The sequence below is a fragment of the Lagenorhynchus albirostris genome, chromosome 14 (genome assembly GCF_949774975.1).
Source record: "Lagenorhynchus albirostris chromosome 14, mLagAlb1.1, whole genome shotgun sequence".
NCBI classification, from domain to species: Eukaryota; Metazoa; Chordata; class Mammalia; order Artiodactyla; family Delphinidae; genus Lagenorhynchus; species Lagenorhynchus albirostris.
Window position 1 is genome coordinate 537453 of NC_083108.1, and position 25388 is coordinate 562840.

The following is a 25388-nucleotide window of genomic DNA, read 5'->3' on the forward strand; positions in this document are numbered from 1 at the left end:
CCATTCCATAGTTTGCCTTTTTGTGTTGCTGATTGTTTCTTCTGCTCTGCAGAAGCTTTTTCTTTTTCCATTAAAGTTTTGAAGGTTGCACTCCATTTACAAAGTATTGGCTGTATTCCCTGTGTTGTACAGTACATCCCTGTAGCTGATCTTACACCCAGTAGTTTGTACCTTGCACCCTCCCACCCCTGTAATGGACGCACCCCCCACCATAACTACTAGTTTGTTCTTTATATCTATGAGTTGCAGAGGCTTTTTAGTTTGATGTAATTTCACTTGTTTATTTTTGCTTTCGTTGCTTGTGCTTTTGGAATCACATCCAAAAAATCGTTGCCAAGACTCATATCAAGGAGCTTTTTGCCTAGAAGCACAGAAGTTTAAGATTTTGATGTAGTCCAATTTATCTGTTTTTGCATTTGTTGCCTGTGCTTTTGGTATATCTGAGAAATCGCTAACAAACTCAGTGTCATGATGCCTTCTCCCTGTATTTTCTTCTAAGAGTTTTCTAGTTTTATCTAGTATGTTTAGTCTTTGGTCCATTTTGAGTTCATTTTTGCACATGAAGGTAGGGGCCCAACCTCGGTCTCTTCTCAGAAACTTTTTGACACGGGTTTTCTGGTAGTCATTTGCCAACTGACTTGCTCCCCGAGAACCTAAGATAGAAAGGCTTCCGATCGATTGACCACAGACCCAGCTTTCTGAAGTCCCCGCACACTCACCTGGCGTCCTCAGCCGTCCCTGTCCTGCCCGAGCTCTCAGCCCTGACCGTGTTCTCCCTGCTTCTCGGGCACAAAGACAGGACCTAATTCGGCAGGCCTGCGCGTCCTGCCCTGCCACACCCTCTCGGGCCCTCTGTCTGGGACGCCTGCACGTGGGCCCGCTGTTCCGTGTCCTGCCCCCACACACGCAGGGCCACACACTGCAGCCGGGGCCTCTTCAGGGAGCAGCCAGGCTCAGGACCCTGAGGTCCTCGGGGAGGGGACCTCAGAGCCGCAGGCCGTGTCCATTCCGCCTCTGGCGCCCCTGCCTGCCCTCCCCCTTCCCAGCTCCGATGCCCACAGTGTCCTCACATGGGGTTAGGTAGTGGGAGACCTGGATGTGGGGGACAGGGCGTGTGGTGCAGCCTGGACCCTCCCCCACGGCGCCTCCCGGCCCCCTGGACGGCCGACTCCTGGTGGCCTCGCCCGTGCTGGCAGCCCTTGCTGGGCCTTTTCCTGAAGGGGTGCCAGGCTCTGGACCTTACCAGTCTAAGGATGGGGTCAGGCTCAGCACATCACGCCCTCCCCGACTCCCTCCGTGTTTATCCCCATTCCCTGACCTTCCCGGCCACCACGTCTGTGCCCAGGACCCCCGCGTGTCTCTGCCCGAGCCCAGGAAGCTCGTGCGGACTGCTCATTGTGTGAGTGCTTGTGAACTTGGTGTCGGCAGGACACGTCTGTGCGGCAAACGATAACATCGTACCAGCTGAGTGTGTGGTGATATCGTACATTTTTACTGGGCCCTTACTATGGGCTGGGTACTTTTGAGATTCATAAGATAAACTCATTTAACCAATAAAACAACCCTAGGAGGTAGGAACTATTGTTCCTCTATTACATCTGAGGAAATGGAGAAACAAAATTAATCCAAAGTTGTAGAGGGAAGGAATGGGGATTCTAACCAGGAGAGAGGTTCCAGAGGCTCTGGACCAGCCCGCAGTACACTCTCAGACTATTTAGGAAGAATTTAAGGATTTTAGTGTCTTTTATGTGGAGCTAATATCTGTATCAAGGCTCCTTCAGAAATGCCGTAATGGAGGCAGATGGAGCCCACAGTTTACGTCCTCCTCTCACTGACCTTGACCTCCCCACTCAGTCCCATCCTCCCCCACACTGACCTTGTCCTCCTCACTCGGTCCCGTCCTCCCACACTGACCTTGACGTCCTCACTCGGTTCCATCCTCCCCACACTGACCTTGGCCTCCTCACTCGGTCCCGTCCTCCCCCACACTGACCTTGGCCTCCCCACTCGGTCCCGTCCTCCCCCACACTGACCTTGGCCTCCTCACTCGGTCCCATCCTCCCCCACACTGACCTTGGCCTCCTCACTCGGTCCCGTCCTCCCCCACTGACCTTGGCCTCCTCACTCGGTCCCGTCCTCCCCCACACTGACCTTGGCCTCCTCACTCGGTCCCGTCCTCCCCCACTGCCCTTGGCCTCCTCACTCGGTCCCGTCCTCCCCCACACTGACCTTGGCCTCCTCACTCGGTCCCGTCCTCCCCCACTGACCTTGGCCTCCTCACTCGGTCCCGTCCTCCCCCACACTGACCTTGGCCTCCTCACTCGGTCCCGTCTTCCCCCACTGACCTTGGCCTCCTCACTCGGTCCCATCCTCCCCCACTGACCTTGGCCTGCACACCTCGTTCACGTTTCTCTCCCTTTCACCCTAGACCTCGACCCCCAGCACTTTTGGCACTGGGACAGCTTTGGGGACTACGTGCAGTGTGTCCTGGCCTTCACCGGTGTGGCGGGCTGTGTCACCTACCTGTCCATCGACTCGGCCCTCTTCGTGGAGAGCCTGGGCTTCCTGGCCGTGCTGACCGAGGCCATGCTGGGCATGCCGCAGCTCTGCCGCAACCACCGCCACCAGTCCACGGAGGGCATGAGGTAGGGGCGCGGCAGGGACCCGTGTCCACGGAGGGCATGAGGTAGGGGCGCGGCAGGGACCCGTGTCCACGGAGGGCATGAGGTAGGGGCGCGGCAGGGGCCCGTGCGCACATCTGCTGCTTCGCTTTCAGTTCAAGAGCAGCTTCGGGTTAGGACGCTGGTCTTCTGACCTCTTGACGTACAAGCAGGTGTGCTCCTGTGCGACGGGTGAGGGGAAGCCGAGACCCTCCCGTGAAGCAGCTCACTGCGGGCCATGGACGGGAGGCGGGGTCCACAGATGTCTCCCGAAGGCGGAAGGTTCAAGCCCTTTAATGTAGGAAACGACGCGGCAGCCTCCACCCCCTTAGCGCCACCAAGAGCAGGTCTCAGGCGCTCCCTGCCTCCCTCAGGCACAGTTCCATTTATGAGAACATCAAAAAGCAAAACATGCTTAGGAATTAACTTAACCAAGGAGGTGGAAGACCTGTACAATGAAAACTATGGTGAGATGCCACCTCTCACCCGTTTGGATGGTGACTGTCAGAAAAACAGAACAGCAAGTGTTGGTAAAGGATGTGCAAAGATTGGGATTCTTGTGTTCTGTTGGTGGGAATGCAAAGTGGTCCAGCTGCTGTGGAAAGCAATATGGCATTTCCTCAAAATATTAAAAATAGAATTACAGTGTGACCCAGCAATTCTACTTCTGGGCATATAACCAAGAGAATTGAAAGCAGGGTCTTGAAGAGATACTGTACACCCATGTTCATAACATAATAGCATTATTCATAACGGATAAAACACGGAAGCAACCCAAGTGTCCATCAGTGGATGAATAGATAAACAAAATGTGGTCTGTCCATACAATGGAATATTATTCAGTCTTAACAGGAAGGAAGTTCTGACACAGGTTACTTCATGGAATCGTGAGGACGTGCTCAGTCACAAAAGGACAAATACCGTATGGTTCCACTTATATGAGGGACTGAGGGTCATCAGATTCATAGACAGAAAGTCGAATGGTGGTTGCCAGGGGCTAGGAAGAGGGGAGGCTGGGGAGTTGTTGTTTAATGAGTATTTATCTGTGGTGTTTTTGAGTGGGTATCTCTCTGTATAGATTTTTTTAGTGAGGTGTAGAAACTCTTCCTCCCTTTATGATATTTTTAATGTAGTATATTTTATATATGTGATGTTTCCCTCCACTTATAATTTTCTTAAATATTTCCTCTATTCATATTTAGAACCACATCAGATAATATTATAATTTTTGCTTCAGTCAACATAATGCACAAAACTGAAGAGGACAGGAATGTCTATTGTGTTTACCCTTATTTTTGCTTATGATGTTCTTCCTTCCTTCCTGCTGTTCCAAGATGCCTTCTTTTCTTGTTTTCGTTTTTTTTTTTTTTTTTTTCCTGTTTTGAGAAACTCCTGTAACTAGCCTTTAAGGGTATTTCAGGTGGTGGCAGATTTTTTTACTTTTCCTTCCCCTGCGAATGTCTTGATATCCCTTTCATCTCTGAAGGATATTTTTGCTGATACAGGTTGAACTAGGTTGATAGTTCATTTCTTTTAGCCCTTGAGGAATGTGCCACTTCCTTCTGGCCTCTGTGGCTTCTGAGGAGAAACCCACTGTGATGTTTGTTTCCCCTGTAAGTAAGGTGTTGTTTTGCTCTAGCTGCTTTTGAGATTTTTTTTTTTTTGGTCTTTAGTTTCCAGAAGTTTGACTGTGACGTGTGTCTTGGTGTGGATCTGTCCTGTTTGGGATTCACTCAGCTTCTTGAATCCCTAGGGTTATACTTCCTGCTAATTTGGGGAAGTTTTCAGCTGTTATGTCTTTGAGTGCTTTTTCAGTCCTGCCCTTTACCCCTCTTCTCTAGGACTCTGATGACGTGGAACGTTAGGTCATTTGTTATGATTCTTTTGTTAGATCGTTTCTTTTTTTGTTATGGTTCACTGGTTCTTTCCGGTGTTCCAGCCACTGTGCTCTGAGAGCCCATTTACTGACTGTTTCCTTTGGTTATTGTATTTTTCAATACAGTAAAACTTACATTTGGTTCTTCTTTACATATTTGTTTCTTTTGTGAAGCTTTTTGTTTCTTTGCTGAAACTCTTTTTTCATTTTTTCAAGCATATTCATAATTGCTCATTGAAGCAGTTTTAAAGCGGCTGTTTGAAAATCTTTGCTTTTTCTCACAGTTTTGGCATCTAAACACTGTCTTTTTTAAATTTTGTTTGAGATCTTCTTGGTTCTTGATATGACAGATGATTTCCAGTTTAAACCTGGACATTTCCACGTTATTTTTAAGACTCTGGGTCTTACTTAGACCTTTGGTTTTAGCTGGCTTTCTTGACACTACCCTGGCGGTGGGATTGGGATGCCTGGCAGGAGTAAACGTCTAGGATTTCCACCCTCCTCTGCTATCACGGGTGGTGGTGGGGCTGCCTTTTTTTCTGTTTTGTTTGGAGTAGAGCAGTTATTGGCTAAAGTTGCCTATTCTGCCAGGCTGCACCCTTCCTGGTCTTTTGCACAGAGAACAGCCTGTTCCTGGGGCCTCCTGGCATTTCCTGCTTCTTCAGCTCCAAGTCTGGCATTCCTGTGGCCTTTTCCCCACCTTTGAGAGTCTTGTGTTTCTGTGTAATGTCCAGGGTGTATAGGGGAGGAACAGGGAGACGATTCTGTCTTCCAAGAAGCTGAAGTTTGTGTCACACCTGATTTTAACTAACCCTTTGTTTTTGTGTGCAATCCTCTTACCTTGGGTATGGGACACATGACTGCAGCTGTCTTTTAAAAGGCTGACCTTCTAAACCTCCTTTTATCTGACCACCGTCTCCATGTTTCTCCAGAAACATCCTTGCCATCTGACAGTGATGCACGGATGTTTTAATTTGCCCAGCTCATCTACTTGACTGACAGCCTTGAAGGCAAGGACTGTATCCTGTTTCTTTCTTTCCCCAGCACCTGACAGTGTGCTTGGAAAATTACAGCAGTTCAGTTCAGTAAATATTTATTGAATGAACTCATGAAGGACTAAAATAGTTGATTCTCGAAATCACTTTCGGGAAAGTGAGAACACTTGGGGAAGCAGGTATGAATGTGGAAGATTTACCAGTGTGGGTACCTAGCTGATCGGGCTAATTCTTGGAGAATTTGTGCACAACAGCAAAAGTTGCAGAAGGCCCCAGTGGGAATTGTCCCTGGTGGGGCTGCGGTGACTCAGCCAGCAAAGGCAGTGTTGGAAAGACGCCAGGCCGGACCACGGAGGTCTGTGCTGCTCTGCAGAAGCGTGCCGTGGGCGTGGCCATCCCCCTTCCTGTCTCAGGGTGACCTCGGGAGTGACAGGATGCGCGGAAGGCCCTGGTACCTGGGGCGTTGGACCGGAAAGGAGGAAGCCCGGGTGGTGCACGTGCTCCTGAGGTTCTGACTTTAGGGCGGAAAGGATGCGTGTGGTCATCAGCCTTTGGTGACCGCAGCCCCTCTCCCCCAGTGCCCTCCCCCCAACAGACCACCCGCCTGCCTGGTGGCACTGGGTAAAGGAGACAGAAGGCAAAGGCGGAAGGGAAGGGAAGGAGACTGCGGTCAGTGCCGCGAGCAGGTCGCGAGAAGGCCCGGCTGCGCGGGGACGAAGACCCGCTCCATGCCAGCCGGCGGGGCCCGAGCAGGGCCCGGAGCCAGCGGAGGGGGGCAGTCTCTGTCACGGACCTGGGCACGGGCCGCTAAAACGATCAGCTTGGAGGGCAGGGTCCTCTCAAGAGCCCCACTCACCCTCGTTAGGAAGTCTAACCTAATCGTGGGCCCTGCCGCTCAGAGCCGGCTCTGGGTGGAGGTGGAATTAGGTTAGGGGCCTGTTCAGCGTTGCTGTTGTGGCAGGGCTCCGTGGGCGGGTCTGCAGGGCCAGGCCGCTGGGGGCCTCTGCGTGTGGTGTGGGGTGGGTGTCCTACAGGTGACCGGAGGTGACGGGAGGGTCACAGGTTCTCTGCTCAGCTGGAGTTAACAGAGAGGTGACCTTGCTCTGTGTGTATTTAAAGGGCCAACACCCTTTTTCTTAGCGGTGAGCACAGACTGAGTGCTGAGAGAGACAGTGAGTACAGGGCTGGAGCCTGGTTACAGTTTTGTTTCCTGTAAAATTTGTGCTTCTTCGAAGAAGTCTGCGTAAGAGAAACTCTAAGGTAAAGGAATTTTCACGCAGTGATGGATTAAACCTGAAGCAGGTGCGTAAACAGTGCAACGCCGGCACAGGCTTCTCCCAGCGCAGCTCACGGGCACCCGGGCCTCCGCGCGTCCCTCTGTTGGGTCTTCCCTCAGCCCCACCGCGGTCTCTGCTCCATCCCTGCCAAGCTCCGTTTTGTCACTTTGTCCCCAGGGTGGGGCCTTCTTTCCTTGCTCAGTGAATTGTCTTCAGGACAGCTTGGCTGTCACACGTCAATAAATCCGATTCCACGATCCTGAAAATGAGACTCTCAGGTTTCCCTGTGCAGGCCGGGCTGGTCTCACCTGCGTCTGACCCTTCCCTCGTCCCCAGGGCCAGCACGATGCCACCCGTGTGTTCAGGGAGCCTGGATGCCCGCTGGAGCCTGAGCCGTGGCGAGCATGGTTGCCCCCGAGTGTCCAGCCTGTCACGTTGTAGCCTGATTCCTACGGGGCGGATCGCGGGCTCCTGGGTGGGGCGAGGAGGGTGGGGCTGTGAGGAAAGCGCCCCTTGCGCTTTCCACATCCCGGCCTGGAAGAGAGAGGCTGGGGCTCCCTGTGTGCACTTAGCGGGGTCGGTTCAGCCCAGGTTCAGACCAGAACTTGCCCCGACACGGGACCCTCCGGCCGGCTGCGTGGTCAGCCCCCCTCGGCATGGACACAGGAGCCTCCTGAGGTTGGTTGCTCCCGTCCCAAGCAGAGGACCAGAGGCCTTCCTCCCTCTCCTGCACCCAGGCCCGGACTCAGGACTTGGTCTCAGGGCTGCCTCTGCCCCTCGTCCCCACTTCCCAGCAGCCGCTCTGCGTGGCCTGACCCAGCATCCTCAGGCAACCATCCAGGGAGCCCGCCGGGAGGGCTGCTTCATCCCCCGACCTTCTCTATGATGGAGAAGCCCTGGACCCGCTGGGATTTGGGATTCTCAGAGCCCTGTGGTCAGGGCCACCACAGATCTGCTGCAGGACACTCAGCCTCAACTTGCTTCAGACAGAAGACCGTCAGGAGGTGTAAGAAGGGAAGGGGCTGTGAGGTCCTATCTGAGGGCCAACTTCGTCTCCTGCGGACCTGCTTGGAAGGGCCTACCCATGGACGCCTTTAGAGGGTGTGAGCCCACGCGCACAGGTGTGTGCACACACACACACGCACACGTGTGCACACGCACACATGCACACACTCGCACAAACGCACAGATTCTCAAACATACAGACGCACATGCACATATGCTCACGCACACACATGCACACACTCATTTTCACACACGTACATTTCTTGGAGGAAATGCAAGAGATACTTGATGATTTCCCTTTACAAAATGTTGAGTGACTGTTGCTTCTGAACCAGTACTAGAAAGTGCTGTCGCTTTTGAAATCATGTTACTAATTAGTGCAGAAGTTCCCTCCTCCTTCCTCCGCGTATTGCCGGATCGGAAGATGTTCCCCAACAAGTAATTACTGGAGAGCCTGGGGGCGGGTGGGACTGGAAGAGGAGGCCAGCTGTGGGGAAAACCATCCGGGGAACCGGTTACGATTGAGGAGGGGGAGGGGCAGGCGGGAAGCCCGGGAGCGAGCAGGGGCCACGAGAGGAGGTCGTGTGTACGCGCGTGCGTGTGTGCGTGTGCGGCCCCCGTGGTGTGGTGGGGATGCCCCAGCCCGCTGCCTTGTCCCAGCGGGGACACTTCCTGCCTTGACAGGAAGCGTCCGGGAAGTGTCCACCTGGTCCGGCCCCGGCGCTGCCCTTGAACCTGGAGGTGGGCGCCTGGAGCCTTGCCTTGGCTGCTCGGGAATCAGGGTGGCGTCTCCCCCGGGGGCCGCACGTACGTCACTTCTCAGCCCCCACTCATCTTTCTCTGTCGTCCTTGACACGTCATCAGCCCACAATGGTGTGAGCGGAGAATGCCATGCACGTGGTAACAGCGCACGCCTGGGCTCCCACACGCACACGCCACACACCCCTGCACATGTGCGCACACGCCACACCCAGGGTCCAGTCGATGGACGAGGAGGACTGGAATTAGAATTCAGCAAAAGCCCTGGAACTTAAAAGAAAAAAAAAACTTCACTGAGATGTAACCTATCACACCATCGCCATTTGAAGTACGTAATTCAGTGGATTTTAGGACTTCCAAAGAGTTGTGCAGCCGTCACCACAATCTAATTTGAGGACATTTTCGTCACCCAGGAAGCAGCCTCACACCCATCAGTACTCCCCGTTTCCCCTACCCTCGCTGCCAGGCCTGGGCAACCACCGGTCTGCTTTCCGTCTCGGCGGCTCTGTGCTCGGGGCACGTCATGTAAATGGAATCAGACGATGCGAGGTCCTTCGCTGCGTTCACTCTGCATAATGTTCCCAAGGTCCGTCCACGTACGACCTGTCAGTGTCCATCTTTTCTAAGGTTGGATAATACTTCAGTGTACGGACAGATCAAGTTTTGCTTATGTCTTCTTCAGCTGGTAGACATTTGGGTTTGACATCTTTTCGGCTGTTGTGAACAGTGCTTCTGTGAACATTTGTGTACCAGTTTCTGTGTGGACGTATGTTTTCCTTTGTCTTGGGATACACCTAGCAGTGGAATTGCTGAGTTGGTGGCTGCACCATCTTCCGTTCCCACCAGGGGTGTTCGGGGGTTCTGGCTTTTCCACACCCTCACCAACGCTTGTTACCCTCTGACCCCTTGATTGTAGCCATCCTCGTGGGTGTGAAGTGGGATCTCCTGTAGCTTTGATTTGCGTTTCTCTGGTGACTAATGACATCAAACACCTTTTCCTGTGATTATTGGCCATTATGCGTCTTCTTTAGAGAAAGGTCTATCCAGATTCTTTGCCCATTTAAAAATTTGGTTAGCTGTCTTTCATTGTTGAGTTGTAGAGATCTTTAACTGTTCTTACAGATACATGATTTGCAGATATCCTCTCCCGCTGTGTGCTATGATTTGCAGATATCCTCTCCCGCTGTGTGCTGTCTATGATTTGCAGATACCCTCTCCCGCTGTGTGCTGGCTTTTCACGCTGCAGCACAAGATCTGACTTTGATGGAGTCCAACGTATCTTTTTAAAAAACTGCTATGCTTTGGATGTCACACCCAAGAAACCATTGTTTCTTGTGACCCACGGTCACAAAGACCTACTCCTGTGGGATGTGTTCTGGGTAGGGTTTGAATTTCAGGGAGCTTTGGATAGGCAGACAGGAGGGTAGGTGTGGCCCGGGCCGGGAGGTGGGAATGAGGCGCGGCCGGGGAGGTGTGTGGGCTGCTGGCGGGGCCGGGGTAGGCGCAGGGGTGAGGCTCTCACCTCGTGGGCACTGGCCGGGCGGAGGCTCTCTGGACGGCCGGATGGGGCGAGGATGAGGTGAGCGGTATTTTAGGAATAGTCATCTGCCTGCTCACTTGGGGAGGAAACATGCTGGAGCCAAGAATGAGGTACCGGGGGCCCGGATTAAAATAGCACGGGGGCGGGGAGGGCCAGGCATTTGAGGCAGCAGCTGGGGTGGGGCCCGGTGTGAGGGGGGACCTAGAAAAAGGAATTCAGCTTCCCGGCGCCCCCTGAGCTGGAGGAATGCAGCCTGGGGACAGTCTCCCCTCCCACCCAGACCGGCTTCTGCAAGGTTCTCTGAGCCCTGCGCCCCCCGTATCACTGGAGCCCTGGGCCAGCTGAGCCCTCTGTCGAGGAGGAGTCTTCCTGGAGACCCAGCTGTGCGCAGCAGGCGAGCTCCGGACGTGGTGTCCACGAGGACGTCCCTGGCCTGCTGGCCAGTGGTAGCCAAGCCTCGGGGCTCGCCCTGCCCAATAGCTGTTGAGGGTAAAGGATGACCTAACACCCGTGTGGGGAGAATGGGCCTGGGCTCGGCACACGTCCACAGGGCACCGCAGGGTCTGGGGTGACCAGAGGGTGCGAGGCACGAGCTTGTACGTCCAGAGCGCCCTGCACGAGGGCTCACATCGCTCAGGCTGGCACTGGTCTTCTGCTTAGACGGGCCGGGAGCAGCCTGATTAATATTTGCCCCGAGCCCTCGACACGTGGGGCTGGTGGTGGGGCCTGTCGGATTCCTGCCCCCGGGGCGAGAGCTGACTGTGGGCCGGGCCTGGGGAGGCGCCTGGGCAGCTAAAAATGTTCGTGTGCGTCAGGCAGGGCCCCGCTCTCTGCAGTGACCTCACGTCTCCACTTGTGGGGTGAAGGTGCACCTGTGCCTCCAGGGCCCAGACGGACACCAGCCCGGGACAGGCTCCAGCTGTGCCTTCTGCCGCCCCCTCCCCAGCCCTTCCCACAGTGTAAGGCACTCGCTGTGTGCCCGTGGGCAAGCCACCCGACTTCTCTATGCCTCAGCCTCTCCTCCATGAAAGGGGCCGCACAGGCCACTCCGTGTTGTTTGTTTTTGGAGGGGGGGTCTTTGGGTCTCCTATTAAGTTCGTACCTCTGGGGGAGACTGTGCCTCAGCTCTTAATTCTGTAGAGTGGAACTAGACTCATTTATGACTCGTTGGTTCTCTTCCTGTCTTCATGGCCTTTTGCAGACATACAGGTTGCTTGTGGGAGCTTCTCCTTGAAATGCTTGCTCTGTGGGTGTGGGTTTTCCTTTGAAATGGAGGTGCTCCGAGCTGTGGAAAGCTGGGAGCAGCCTCGCTGGCAGGCTGGGCATCTCTGTAGATCAGATGGGTGGCGCCGGTCTGCCCAGGTGCCCGCAGCCTCCTGGTGCCACCCGGCCACACTGGTGCCCAGTCCCCCGGCGCACACCGCTCCCGCCACAGCTGTCACTCTGGTGCGTTTCTCCACCGTGTCATGTGCATCTCCCTCCCGCCCAGCCTCTGCGATCCCCCCCGGGGTTCTACGTGTGCAGGTTGACCCGAGCCACTGCTGGGCAGCCCCTGTGCTCCCACCTGCTGCTCTTTCCAGATACCGCTGTGGGCGGCCCCTGTCCAGTCCCCTGTGTCCCCGGACCGTGATGCAGAGTCACCTGCAGGCCATTTTTCACACCACTAGTTCACTCTAAAATTCCGAGTTGGTGCACCAGAGCAGGACAGAATTCAGACGGAGAGAGAGGAACAACTTTGCGGCGACAGATGCCACGCAGAAGAGATGACAGCAGTGAGGCATTCTCCCGGCTGCTCCTCAGCCATCGTCCAGGGTCTGCTAGGTCAGGTGTCCACAGGGACCAGCCAGCGAAGGCCAGCAGAACTTGGGACGGGGCACAGGGTGGCCAGTGATGGAATGCTGCTAATCTCAGATCTCTTCCACGAAGGGCCCGTCTTTCCCCTCGGGTGCAGCTACAAATCCGGACAGGACGGATGGAGCAGCTCTGGGTGCTGGAGCAGACGGATTGACGTTTTGTTTTCTCACATCTGCCAGCCTGGACTCCAGCACAGCCCCAAGTCCAGAACGGTGTGCTGGGTAGAAAGCTCCGAGAGAAGCCGCTCTGCCTGGTCTGAGGGGCAGGAAGGGCTCTCCTCCAGGACCTGCGGGGCACACCACCACCCAAGTCCCCGCCTGGCCACCGAGGGCTGCCCACACAGTGCAGATACAAATAGCGCCGCAGTGGTTTTGAAAACTGAGCAGAAATTGAGCCGTAGCCCCTGAAAACCACCCAGAGCTTGCAGCTTGAACTCAACTTAACCGCGTCGGTTCCCTGGTAGAACATAAAACACGACGTTCTCCACAGGACTGAAGCAAGACAGTCTCCTTACAGAACGTTAAAAACGTCTAGGATATAAACCCAAGTTACTCACCACGAAGAATAGGAAAATCTCAGCAACTCTCAAAAGACAATCAACAGACAACAAAGAATCGAGAAACAGTCAATTAAGGTGACACAGATGCTGGAATTATCAGATTTTCAAGGCACTAGTGTAACTGCTCTAAAGGGCAACAGCAGACGCTCTTTAAATCAATGCAAAGACGGACCGTCTCAGGAGAGAAATAAAAGCTGTAAGAAAAGCCAGCCCGAAATTTTTAAATTGAAAATACAGTAGCTAAATAAAAACTACACTTCAGTAGTTCAGTAGTAGAATGGTGACGACAGAGGACGAATTAATGAACTTGAAGATCAATGAAAGTCTGAACAACAGAAAAAAAATCGGGGGAAAAAAAGAGAACAGACTCAGGGACAGCACCATGAAATCTAACATTCGTGTCACCTGAGACCACAGGAGAGGGGAAAGGCTGGTGCAGAAGAGAATGCTGGAGAAATAACGGCTGAAGACCTCCCAAACTTGATGCAAGACCAACGTACAGCTTTAAGATACTCAGCAAGTCCCAAACATGCATTACATCACAAACTGCTAAAAACCAAAGTCAAACAAATGTGGAAAGCCAGAGAAAAAGGACTGATGATATAATAACCTGGATTTTTAAATGCAGAGTTAGGTATCAGCTAATTAGAAACAAAAGTCTTTGAACGCCATGTGGGTCAACCCGACAAGCCAAGCGAGACGCGCTGGGCTGTTCAGATGGGTGGCCGGCTGCGGGGTCGACGGGAGCCAACCTCTGGGCCTCCCCGGGCCCTGAGTCATTCTCCCGATTAAGGATCGGGGAGCCTCCAGACGCTGTGGTGCAGGTCAGGGGAGCTGTCCACTTCCTGTCCCGGTTCTGCACGGTCGGGCTGACACTCCTGTGGGCAGAGCAGGGGACATGGACATCCCTGCACTGGGCCATGGGCTCCTCGCCTGGTTTTACTGATAAGAGCTGACCTGGGGTCGAAGGCCGCCCAGCTCTGGGGTGAACCGGGGCCACCTCAGGGGCGCAAAGTGCCCGCCCTGCCTGGGGCACAGACGGCTTCCAGCCTGGTGTCATCCTGTCCCTGAGAGTCCTCACCTCCTCCCTGTGACAGGCGCCCCCCCAGCCGTGGCCTGGTTTAGTGAGCCACGCGGTGTACCTGCTGTGGAAGTGGGTCTGATTTAAACACTTTATGCAGGAAAACATGATGGTGCCCATGCCCGTTACCTGGCAACCAGGCGTTAGATGCTGTGTGTGGAGAGGTGTGTGCAGACGTGAGCGACAGATGACACGGGGCCGCTCTGTGCCACACGGACCGATCTCAGACTTCGGGAGTGGCACCGATGACCAGGAATGGAATCGCCCTCAGGCTGTGTTTTGAGTGAGGGGCCTGGCCTGGAGGGGATTCCCAGGAGAAGCCCGCATCACCCTGCTTCGCCCGGCAGCCTCTGGTTTCCTGCTCAGCACCCCTGGGTGCAGGTGTGGGGGGCAGAGGGCCGCCCCTCCCAGGCCAGTTCTCGTGCTGCAGGGTCAGCCTGGGGGGCGCGGCATGAGGTGGCGGTCTTCCCTCCCGTCTGAGGCCACAGCGTGTCTCCCGAGGGACACACACCTGATGTGCCTGCAGCCGGGACGGATGGGGCGCTTGTGGGGGCGCTTGTGAGGCCGTGTGGGCTCGGCCCCATGCCAGCCCCTCCCCCGCTCTGGAGAGCGGAGGCTGCTCCTGCCGAAGGGCCTTCCTGTCCTTGCGGCCATGCACGCGGTGGCTTCATGGCCAGGACAGGAGGCCTGGCATGTCCCCTGGCCCCTGGATTATGTCCCCCGACCTGGGGGTCGTGACCCCTGATCCATGGTCTGTGAGCCCTGACCACCGTTCATGTCTCCACAGCATCAAGATGGTCCTCATGTGGACGAGCGGCGACACCTTCAAGACGGCCTACTTCCTGCTGAACGGCGCGCCCCTGCAGTTCTCAGCGTGCGGGCTGCTGCAGGTGCTGGTGGACCTGGCCATCCTGGGGCAGGCCTACGTGTTCACCCGCCACCCCCTAAAGCCGGCCCCCCACGCAGCGCACCCCGCCAGCGCCAAGGCCCTCTGAGGCAGCCGGGAGGATGAGGATGCGGGACCACGGGCCGTGGGCTCCGGCCAGGCCACCTGTCCTCCCCGAGTGGGGCAGGTGGGTGCTGCGGCCCCGAGAGAGGGTCCCAGCCATTGGGTCTTGCTCAGCTTCTGTGGCTCTCAGGGGGTGATGGGGCCTGGGTGCCGACGTTGTGCTCTGTTATCCAGGACTCGTGTGAGCAGGTTTTCCCCCCAGGCTGGGCGCCTGCTGCTCTCAAAGTGACGGAAAAGCAGGTCTCCTCTCCCACTTTGGCTCAAAATACTGCTGGCTGGAGCCTGGGTCATGTTCACATACCGGGAGGAGGCCACCCTGGGCCCTGCAGGACCGAGGACCTCAGGAAACCTCCACATCTCAGCCCCCGCGGCCTCGACGTGGCTGATGGGGCCGAGGGGGCCTGCAGCTGGGCTGCGGAGCCCCAAGATGGGAGAGACGGGGGGCAGGAGTGAGAAACGGCACCAGGAGAGCCCAGGTCCCAGCCCACGGAGCCCACAGCCTCAGACTGGCTGGGGGTGACTCCTGGCAGGGTCGGGCCTGGGACACGTCGGGGTGAGGTACCAAAGCATCACAGGGCTCTGGTTGCGAAACCCTAGGTCGGTCCCTTTCCAGGGCCCCCAGTGGCCTCGCTCCTCCTGGGCAGGCTGCTGTGGACCCACCGTCTCCAGCCGGGCTCTGGCCAGCGTGAGCCCCGGGGTGTTGGGAGCGGGGCCTGGGGCATGGCGGGTGCAGCAGCCCCCGGGGCTGCCTGGGAAGGGGCAGACCCACTGGCCATCCCCCCGGAGGGCTACCGCACAGGCATCCCTTTCCTCTGGGAACCGTGTGCTTGCAGGCCTTAGGTGTCTGTCTTCCAGGCCTGGAGATGCCTGCGGGTCAGGGCAGGGGACAGCGAGGCAGGTGTTCCCCCATGCTGTGCAGGGCATCCCTGCCGCCACCCTCCTCCTGTGCAGCCCTCCGCATCCGCTGTGCCTGGTGGTGGTGGGGTGCTGGTCTGACACTGGTCCCCCTTCGGTTTACACGAGCATCTCAGCTGTGCCCAGCGGCCCTGCTCCACCTCCGGGCCCCGCAGGGCAAGTGTTTAGATGCTTCCACACGGCTCCCGCAGGCGCTTTCCTTCCCCCAGGGAGGGGTGGCTCTGTAGCGTCCACGGTCCTGGGGCTGGTGCCAAAGCTGCAGCGTCTGCCGTGGCCAGTGCACGGCGTGCGGAGCCGTTTCCTCCTCCTGAGTTTTCCTCAAAAACTCCTGAATGTTTGAGGATCCTGCTTAGTTCTCTGGCCTGCAAGACGCTTTGAAAACGTTTACTTTTTAAAAATGAAAGGAGATGTCTGTAGCAGTCATTGCCTCCAGATTAACACATTACCAGTGCAGGGGTGACCTACATGCCACGTGTGGGAGCACTGCTGGTTCTGTCAGGGCGGCTTGAATTCAATAAACTGCTCGTGGATCCAGCGTGGCCTCGTGAGTGGCGTCGGAGCGGGGGGGTCCAGGGCAGAGTAAAGGGCCGGTCTCGTCCTCATTCACCTCAGGGGACCCCAGGGAAGGGCTGGGCCAGCGTCTCCTCCGTGGGGGACAGTTGTGGCCCCTGTGAGACCGGGGCTGCTCCCCCAGGCCCCCGGGGACAGTGGCCGTCCCGTGCCAGGCGGGGGGAGGTGGTGGCGCCCTGGTCTCCGCCAGTTCACACAGTTCCCTTAACAAGGGGATGCCTCAAAAGGTTGGGGAGTGTCTCCTTTCAAGGCCAGAAGAAGTGTTTCGAGGAAAACGGGTAATTCTGTATAGCAGGTAGGGTCGGATCCCTTTGTGCCGAGCAGTTCTTTTTTCGTGGAGAGTATTTCTGCTGAGGGCAAGACCAAAAGGATCAACAGAGTCGAAATACATGGAAGTGATATATTTTTTACGTTTTTTCAGCGAGTCACCCCAGCCTGTGGCGCTGGCCTCGGAGAGTCTGAGTGAGCTGATCAAAGGTGGTGACATCCGATGTGGCCGCCCCAGGCAGCAGGGAGCCTCGGTGTGGACCCTGGAGCCCATGTACTGAGTCACGCAGGACAGGGGTCCTGCTCTGGGGGTAGATTTTGTTTTCCTTCTGATAATGTGTTAATTGAAAATAACTATTTTAATTAAAAAATTAATGCCGTAGAAGTTCAAATACTAAAACAAAAAACATGAAGGTGCCTTTTGGGGACTTCACTGCTGAGCCGGGAAACAGCACTGAACAGGCTCCCGTGTTCCTCTGGGGAGCGAGCCCTGGAGCTGCCCTTCAGACACAGAGAAGAGAGAGCTGTTTCACAGGCCCAGCTGCTGCCCCGAGAGCCCTGAACCCCGAGCCCTGGGCACAGCCATCCACCGCGGAAAGGGCAGACGTTTTTAATAGCCCCACGAGAAGCGGGGCTTCTAGTGAAAAAAATATAGGAAGGTGACTTTTCCCCCAAACCCTAAATGCCCTGTTTATTTTTATAGCTCTTCCTCTCAACGAGGATAGCATTTTGGAAATGGGAACAAAATGGTGCTGTTGCCCCAGCTCCTGGGGTGCGTGAGAAAGTTCATCTCGTTCAGTTGAGCTGCTGAAAGCTCTGAGCAGATAAAGAGCTGCAAACGGTGCCGGCACCCTGCCCACAGCTCTCGAGCTGCCCTCACCACCCCAGCCCTGGTATCCAGCTGGCCAAGAAGAAACTCTGTGTGTGTGCGCGCGCGCGCGCGCGCGCAGAGGCGGGGGATGCATTTTGCCCAAAGATAAGGAGTACAGGAATTGGGGCTATTTTGGAAGCAAATATGGGGGTTTCCAACCCTCAACATTGACGGTGGAGCATGTTCAGCCCTGGAGCTGCCCTGTTCAGTCTGAGTGGCACACGCGGGTCAGCTGGGGGTGGGGGAGGGCCCGCCAGGGCCCAAGGGAGGATGCACAGCCTGTGCAGAAAGCAGCCCTGAGGGGAAGGGGAGCGCTGGCTGATTCCTGGAATGTCACAGACGCAAGTCACCCCCTAAACGCTTTGCAGACGTTTTGGGGTCAACCAGACAGCTCTGGCGGGGACCAGGATCCTGCATCTTGGGGCTGTGGAGCCAGAGGGTTCTTCCGGATCACTCTGGTTGTACCGATGGGGAAACTCAGGTGCAGGGGGGTGTGCCTGGCCCACTCAGCCTGCCCACTGGTTTGGTGGCCAGATCAAACCCAGTGCCCCCGCGTGAGCGAGTCGTGAGTCGGCGGGAACTGACCTTCGCTCTCGGCACAGCACTTGGGGGGTTGAGACAGCTGCATTCGCAAACTCAGTCTCCTGTCCTCCCTTCTGCAGTGCTTTCGAGCGTTTTCAGCAGGTGGCCAAGGAGGCAGTGATGGTAACACCACGTCTTGTAGGAGACGCACAGAGCTGTCCCATAGGAGTGTCTCCAGTCTGGGTTTCCTTGACATGCATGAGGGAGCAGGCCGGCGGGGACCTGGCCAGTTCCCGGCCCCCAACCCAGATGGGCAACCGAGGCCACAGCCAGCGGAGCCTTCCAGAGCGCAGCCGGAGGGACGGTGTGGGGGGGTGGCCGGGATGGCGGTGGGGAGACGGAACAGACAAGCCAGTGGCTGGCGCTCCGCCCGCGTGGTGGTCAGTGGGTGTGCTCCGCCCCTCCCCACACACCCGCGGTTCCCAGCAGGATGGCCGACGGGCACCCCATCCCGTGACCCGAGGTGGCCTCTGGTCTTGCAGGGCGCCTGGGTGCCCTCAGAGCCACTGCGGGGGGGGGGGGGAGGACAGAGGACAGCTGCCTTGGGTTAGTCCACCGCTGACCGAACCCTTGGAGGGAAAATCGGCGAGGCCTCCCCGCCCCACAGGAGGAAGCGGTTCTTTCCGGACGACCAGCCGTGCTGGGTGACAAGCGAAGTGACGAGCACAGATTCCTCTGGCCTCCAGAGAAGCAGCTCAGTCACCCCGGGCAGGGCCGGGGGCCGGGGTGCCCGAGGGGAGGGTGGGGCCGGCTGACGTGCAGGCCTTCAGCTTTGCCGGGCATTTTCAGGGGCAAACAGATGAGGAGGGATCCCGGAAGATCCCCACGGAGCTTGTGCCGGGGAAGGGAGGTCAGAGGTCAGGGCTGGGACCTCCCTCTCCCGAAGGAACTGGCGTGCTGTGAGCATCAGTGTCACACCTCTGTCCCTATCGCTTGGCAGCGATGTGGGCTTCTGCAGGCGTGATGAGGAGACCCCCTCTGATGGGCATGGCCCACTGTGGGTGACACGGCGGGCGCAGGAAGGGACTGTGCCCTCTCCCAGCCCCACTGCGCCCCACCCCCACCAGTGACGCGCAGGGGAAGGTCAAAGTGAGGCCTGGGGACGAGCTACAGGCTTGGAGCTTCTGGGCTCGCTGAATTTACTTTTAGCTGGCCATCACGGAGTCAAAAGTCCAGAGGCAGAAGGAAAGCGGAGGACAGGCTGGTGACGCTCCTTGGAGTTCAACTCCAAAGCACAGGATGGCTGTGACCCCCCGATTCAGGCCGGGGTCAGCCCCGGGCCAAGTTCTGGGCTGTGCGGAGCGAGCAACATGCACGGCAAAGGGAGCCGGGCCCCCAGAGTCGTCCCCGTCCCTCCATGCGCAGCGGGAGGCGAGAATGCGGTTCTGGTCCTGGAGCTCCAGGGGAGCAGCCTCTTCGCCGGTGCCGCGTCCCCGCCGGGTCAGGGCGGCCCCGCGGATGCCCACAGCGCGGCCGCGGAGTCCCCGGTCGGGCCGGCACCGTCGGGGCCCTGCGAGCCGTCGTCCTCCGCGGCGGAGGCGCAGGCAGAGGCGGAGTGCGTGCTGTCCTCGCGCAGGGCGGGCTCGGGGCTGGCGGCGCGCTGCTGCTGCTGCTTGAGCTCCGAGTAGGAGCGCGAGAAGGTGTGGAAGATGGAGGTGACCGGGAAGGCCATGAGCAGGATGCCGCTGAGGATGCTGCTGAGCGCCACCACCTGCCCGGGGAGGCTGCGCGGCACCATGTCGCCGTAGCCCACGGTGGTCATGGAGATGACGGCCCACCAGTAGCTGGCTGGCACGCTGGAGAAGTCGCGGCGCGCGCCCAGCTCGCGCTCGGCCAGGTGCACGAGTGGCGCAAAGAGGGCCATGGCCACGCAGAGGAAGAGCAGAAGCAGCCCGAACTCGCGCGCGCAGCGGCGCACGGTCAGGCCGAGCGAGCGCAGCCCCAGCGAGTGGCGCGCCAGGCGCATGACGTAGAGCACGCGCAGCGCGCGCAACAGCCGCAACACCAGCCCCGCGCGCTCCAGCAGCTTGTTGCCGCCTGCGCCCGGCCGCGCCGCCAGGCCCACGAGCAGCGACACGTAGAAGGGCAGGATGGCCAGGATGTCGATGATGTTGAGCGGTGTCCGCAGGAAGGCACACTTGCTCTCAGCCTGCAGCGAGCGCAGCAGGAACTCGAAGGAGAACCAGGCCACACACACCGTCTCCAGCACAAATAGGTTGCGGCACTTGGGGGAGCACTCGCCCTGGGGGGGGAGAAGGGGACACGTGTTGGGGGCAGGGAGGCCTGTCCCTCCCGGGCTGCCCTTCCTCCTGACGCCCACCCGTGCACATGTGCCACTGTAAGGGCAAGGGTTGTACACCAAAAAAGCCCAATTCCTGTAAAAAGAAAAACAACACAAAAATTTACTGGGAGGTTGGCTTCCCACAGGACAGCAATCAGAGCTCAGCGGACCAACTCCCCAGCAAAACCAGAGAAAATCGTTAAAAAACAACCACTTAAAGTCTCTGGAAACACTCCTGAGGACAACAGAAATTGACAAATGTATTCAAGAAAATCTGTGGAAATTGGTTTAAAAAGGAGTCTTTGGTATTTGAACCGAGACTCCCCCAGCGTCCCAGCTCAGCGAGGAGGGGGCTCCAGTCCAGAGGCTGCAGCCACCAACGCGGGGCTCCCTGGTCCCGTGGGCTGAGTCCCCGGGGAGTGCGGCTGGGAAGAGGGGCACCTGCTCCCACGCAGCCCCCACTCCTGCAGTGGAAAGGAGGCGGTACCTTGAGAATGCCGGGACCCCCAGAGCCCTCGCCCCCGCTTGTGAGGGTGGTTCCACGCCAGGAGAGACGACAGAGAGGACCTCAGCCCGCTGGCTCCCCGTCTCTCTGCAGGGCAGTCAGCTCAGAGAATGGGGGTCACCAAGGAAGGAGCTTGCCACTGCCCCACCCCCAGGCCCAGAGCCCTGGCACAGAGATGCTGTGTAGCGGAGACGCAGACTGTAAGTGAGGTGCCCCTGATCACTTCCAGAGGAACCGACTTCATTTGCAACAGAAAGTGGTGAAGTTCAAACCCAAGGGTGCTCTCAAGAGTGGTAGAGGTTGCAGTGAAGGAAAACAAGAGGACGTTTGTGGACCTAATGAAGACACAGCCTAGGCTGTGGGGTGGCCAGCTTGCAGGAGAGAACTGGGGTGCAGAACTGGAGGAGCCCTCCTGGAGTCAGAACGAGTATCAGCTGACCTCAGAAACTGTTCCATCCTGAGAGCTGCGATGCGGCTGGATTGGCTGCTAGAGGAATTTATGCCCAAGGGCAGCTGAAAACAATAGAGCAGTCAGCCAGCAATTAGAGGACTTTCAAAGTTCCGTCAGGGAAAGAGACCCAAGTGCTACCAAAAGCAGTGTCCTCCCAGGGTGACTGGGCCTCTTAGAGGAGCAGCGCCAAGGGCTGAACATGTGTGCGTGCGTGCGTGCGTGCGTGCGTGCGTGTGGCAGGGGGCAGGGCAGGCATAGACTTCACTAAAATAATCCAACCAATCACTGAACAAGCAAATGACAGTAATGTGCCCTGAACTGGGGAACAGGGGAAGGCAATATCCAGTGTTCCTAAATTGTATTGTCTAAAATGTCTATTTTTCAATAAAAAATCATAGTGCAGGCAAGGAAACAGTGAAGTATGACCCACACATCAGAAATCAGGCAACAAAAACTGCCAATGAGAGTGACCAAACGTCAGATTTAACAAAAAGCTTCAAAACTGCCATTATAAATACATTCACAGAACTAAGGAGAACTTGACTAAAGAAGTAGTGGAGGGGGCTTCCCTGGTGGCGCAGTGGTTGAGAGTCCGCCTGCCGATGCAGGGGACACGGGTTCGTGCCCCGGTCCGGGAGGATCCCGCGTGCCGCGGAGCGGCTGGGCCCGTGAGCCATGGCCGCTGAGCCTGCGTGTCCGGAGCCTGTGCTCCGCAATGGGAGAGGCCACAACAGTGAGAGGCCCGCGTACCGCAAAAAAAAACTAAAAAAAAAAAAAAGTAGTGGAAGGTATGATGACAATCCGTTCCATCAGATGGAGAAGATCAATAAAGAAAAATTTAAAAAGAACCCAGTGGAAATTTTGAAGTTGAAAAGTACAGTAACAAAAAATTCACTATAGGAGCTCAGCAGTGGATGTAAACTGTCAAGAGAAAAGGTTTGGTGAACTTGAAGATCGATTGGTGACGATTACGCAGGCTGAGAACAGAGAGACGCAAGGATCGTGCTGGAACCAGGGAATCCAGGTACCAGCAGGAAGGGGAGAGGAGAGGAGGAGAAGAGCGTTCGAGAAACCGTGGCTGAAAACTTCCAAACCTATTGAAAAACAAGGACCTACACACCCAGGAAGCTCACTGAGCTCCAGCAGGGAAAAGACATCACAGGAAAAATGCTGACCGCCAAAGACAAGGAGGAAACCTTGGAAGCAGCAGAGACAGCGACAGGTCACCTGAGAGCTCACTCTGGTGAGATTACGCCCACATCTCAGCAGAAAGCAGTGGGCAGTGTGTTCAAAGTGCTCAGAAGACACCCGAGAATCCTACATCCAGCAACCCTGTCATTAAAAAATGAGGGTGACATAAAGACTTGCCCAGATAAACAAGACTGAGAGCTGCCTTACAAGAACTCGAAAGGAAGGTCTTCAGGCTGAAAACCAGTGACCCCAGAGTCTTCTTAGATGTGATACCAAAAGCAGGAGCAAACAAGATAAAATAGATGAATTAAACTTAATCAAATTTAAAACGTAATCACTTCAAAGGCCTGAAATGCTCCTCTTCAAAACCCTTCTGTTCAAGCCCTGACTGTTAGTACCTCAGAAGGTGACTTTTTGGAGATGAGGTCTTTAAAGACAATCGCAGAATGGGAGAATATATTTACAAATCATATACGATAGGGACTTGTATCTAGAATACAGAAAGAATTCCTACGACTCAACCATAAAAAAGACAAACAACCCAATTAAAAAAATGGGCAAGGGATCTGAATAGACATTTCTCTGAAGAAGATACACAAGTGGCCAAGAAGCACATGAAATGGGGCTCAACACCGTTAATCATCAGGGAAGTGCAGATCAAACCCACTCGAAGGTCCCACTTCACACCCACCAGCACGGCCAGAATGAAAGAGCAGACGACAAGTGCTGGAGAAATCAGGGCCTCGTGCACTGCTGATGGGAACATGCAACCGTCCAGTCACTTTGGACAAGAGCCTGGCTGTTCCTCATACAGTTCCTCACATGACCCTGCAATTCCACTCCTAGGTGTGAGCCCAGAGAAGTCAACATGCACGTGCACAAAGAAGCTGCACGCGGATGTTCGTGGCCGCATGACTCACAAAAACTGGAAACAACCCAAATGTCCATCCGATGATTAATGGATCAGCAAAACTTGGTAGCGCCGTACAAGGGGACGTTATTGGGCCACGGAAAGGAATGCAGCGCTCATTCCTGTTACAACACAGATGAACCCTGAAGATAGTTCAGAGTGAAAGGATCCAGTTACACAAGACACGTGCTGGGTGGTTCTGTTCTCACGGATCCAGAACAAGGAAATCTATAAAGACAAAGTCGACCTGTGGTTGCTTGGGGCTGGTGGGGGGAGAGATGGGGCCGGGCAGTGAGTACTGAAGGCACTGGGTCTCTTTTGCGAGGTGGAAATGCTCTAAAATCAGACGGTGGTGATGGCAGCACAACCTGCGAACATACGAAAACCCGCTGAATCGTACACTCAAACTGGGCAAATTGTACAGTGTGTGGATTATATATCAGCAAAGCTTTTTTTTGTTTTGTTTTTGCAGTACGCGGGCCTCCCACTGCGGCGGCCTCTCCCGTTGCGGAGCACAGGCTCCGGATGCGCAGGCTCAGCGGCCATGGCTCACGGGCCCAGCCGCTCCACGGCATGTGGGATCCTCCCGGACCGGGGCACGAACCCGTGTCCCCTGCATCGGCAGGTGGACTCTCAACCACTGTGTCACCAGGGAAGCCCAGCAAAGCTAATTTTTAAAAAAGACTTATTAATTAATCTCACAGAGTGTGGCTGGCTGGGTGTGGACAGTGAGTGAGGACCCCGGTGTCGGGGCTCCGTGTGCAGGGGCGTCCACAGCGGAAGCCAGAGAGTGTGCAGACCTCCCCAGCTGCCCCCGTCTGGCCACGTCTCACCTTTGACCCCGAGCCCCCAGCCAGCCCAAGTCCCCTCCCCAGGTTACCTCTATCACTGCTGAGGAACAGAAGGAGAGGTCAGGAGAACACACCAGACTCAGCGGACGCCCCTGATGCTCTCTGCTGTCAGTCTCGGCGCGGCTCACACCGGGCGTGAGGGGACCCGGGGCCTTGCACCGCCCCCACCTGGCTCACGTCCCTCTGAGTCCCCGCCCAGCGAGAAGTGGTGAGCTTCCGTCGCCAAGCGGACCGGAAGTGAGGACCCGCCTGGTGCTCCCAACGGGGAGCAGGTCGTGGTTCAGAAGACATTTGCAGCGCTGGCCTCGGTGCCCTGAGGGCGCAGAGGTGGGCAGGACCCCGCAGGGCTGCTCCCCAAGCCATACACCAACTCGTCAATGGGGAACCTGGGGCACCCCGACTCCCGCTAACCTCTCCGATTTGCACTTTCTGAGCCAGCCGCCCAGTGCCCAGGGCGCTGTATGTGTATCGAGCGGAGCCTGGCGTCCTCACTAATGAGCTGTCTGAGCCCGGCGCCTTGGCCTCTACGTCAGTCACCCTCCCGGTCGTGCGCCTGGAAAACCCGGCCGTGTGCTTACTGAGGTCACCGCTTTAGGATAAAGCCCTGAATGTCACGGGGCAGGTCCATCCTCAAACAGAGGTGCTGGCGGCTCCAGCTGGATGAAGGGCTCCCGCCGCATCTCGGGCGCGGACCGCTCGTGGGCGCACAGCGGAAAAGCCTAGCCCACCCCCGAGCAGCGAGGGTGGGGCGGGCGCTCCAAGCCTTGAGGGCGAGTCTGGGGCACACCTTGTCAGGCTCTGGGAGGTTACCGCACCTCCCCGCGGCGCTGATGCCCCGGGCCTCCGACCACCTGGCACGGGGCGTCCCGCTGGGCTTGGGGCCTTAGGACACAGCAGCTGCAGGATTTAGGCAGGAGGACGCAGCTGGGGCCGTGGGGACTGACAGGGTTGGAAACCTGGGCGGGGGAAGGGGACCCGCTGGTCAGTGAGCAGGAGGGGAAGGTGGAGCCCCAGGTCGTACCTGCCTCACCTGCTCGGGACTCTGATGACCTCAGCCCAAGGGGTGCTTGGGGGTCCCGTGACCCACCGCCCCAGGAGCACCCCCGACGACGCCCCCTCGTCCGGGCCGACCTGGGGCTCTGGGTCCCCCGTCATCCCTGGGCCAAGTGCAGCCACTGGCCCCCATTCAGGTGGGCTGCGGCCACGTGTGCTGGTGGGGGTAGGGACAAAGGCCCCCCCGGCCCGCCCGCCCCGTGCTGGAGGAGCGACCCCAGCGCTCCAGCCTGGAGCCAGACCCATCCGGTGGGTCCGGGAAGAGGCGCGTACTGTGAGCGCCTCCCCTCACCCCCTTAAGGACCAGCCAGGAGGTTCACTGGAGG

General features: G+C 56.9%; 2 protein-coding genes across 5 annotated transcripts in view; one reads left to right on the forward strand and one right to left on the reverse strand.

Annotated features, from left to right (window-relative positions):
- SLC66A2 (solute carrier family 66 member 2) overlaps nucleotides 1–16752 on the forward strand; it is a 48988-nt gene extending 32236 nt beyond the window's left edge. For 2 of the 3 annotated variants that reach the window (XM_060122087.1, XM_060122088.1), the window contains 2 exons: nucleotides 2429–2645; nucleotides 14394–16065. In XM_060122087.1, coding sequence (XP_059978070.1) covers nucleotides 2429–2645; nucleotides 14394–14601 — 425 coding nt within the window. In that variant the 3' untranslated portion in view covers nucleotides 14602–16065. Of the gene's footprint in view, nucleotides 1–2428; nucleotides 2646–14393; nucleotides 16066–16521 lie in introns of those variants that run through there. The other variant, XR_009534939.1, reaches the window with a different exon arrangement.
- The window catches only part of KCNG2 (potassium voltage-gated channel modifier subfamily G member 2), a 78733-nt gene continuing 65818 nt past the window's right edge, over nucleotides 12474–25388 (reverse strand). For both annotated transcript variants that reach the window (XM_060122085.1, XM_060122084.1), the window contains one exon: nucleotides 12474–20062. In XM_060122085.1, coding sequence (XP_059978068.1) covers nucleotides 19262–20062 — 801 coding nt within the window. In that variant the 3' untranslated portion in view covers nucleotides 12474–19261. The remainder of the gene's footprint in view (nucleotides 20063–25388) is intronic.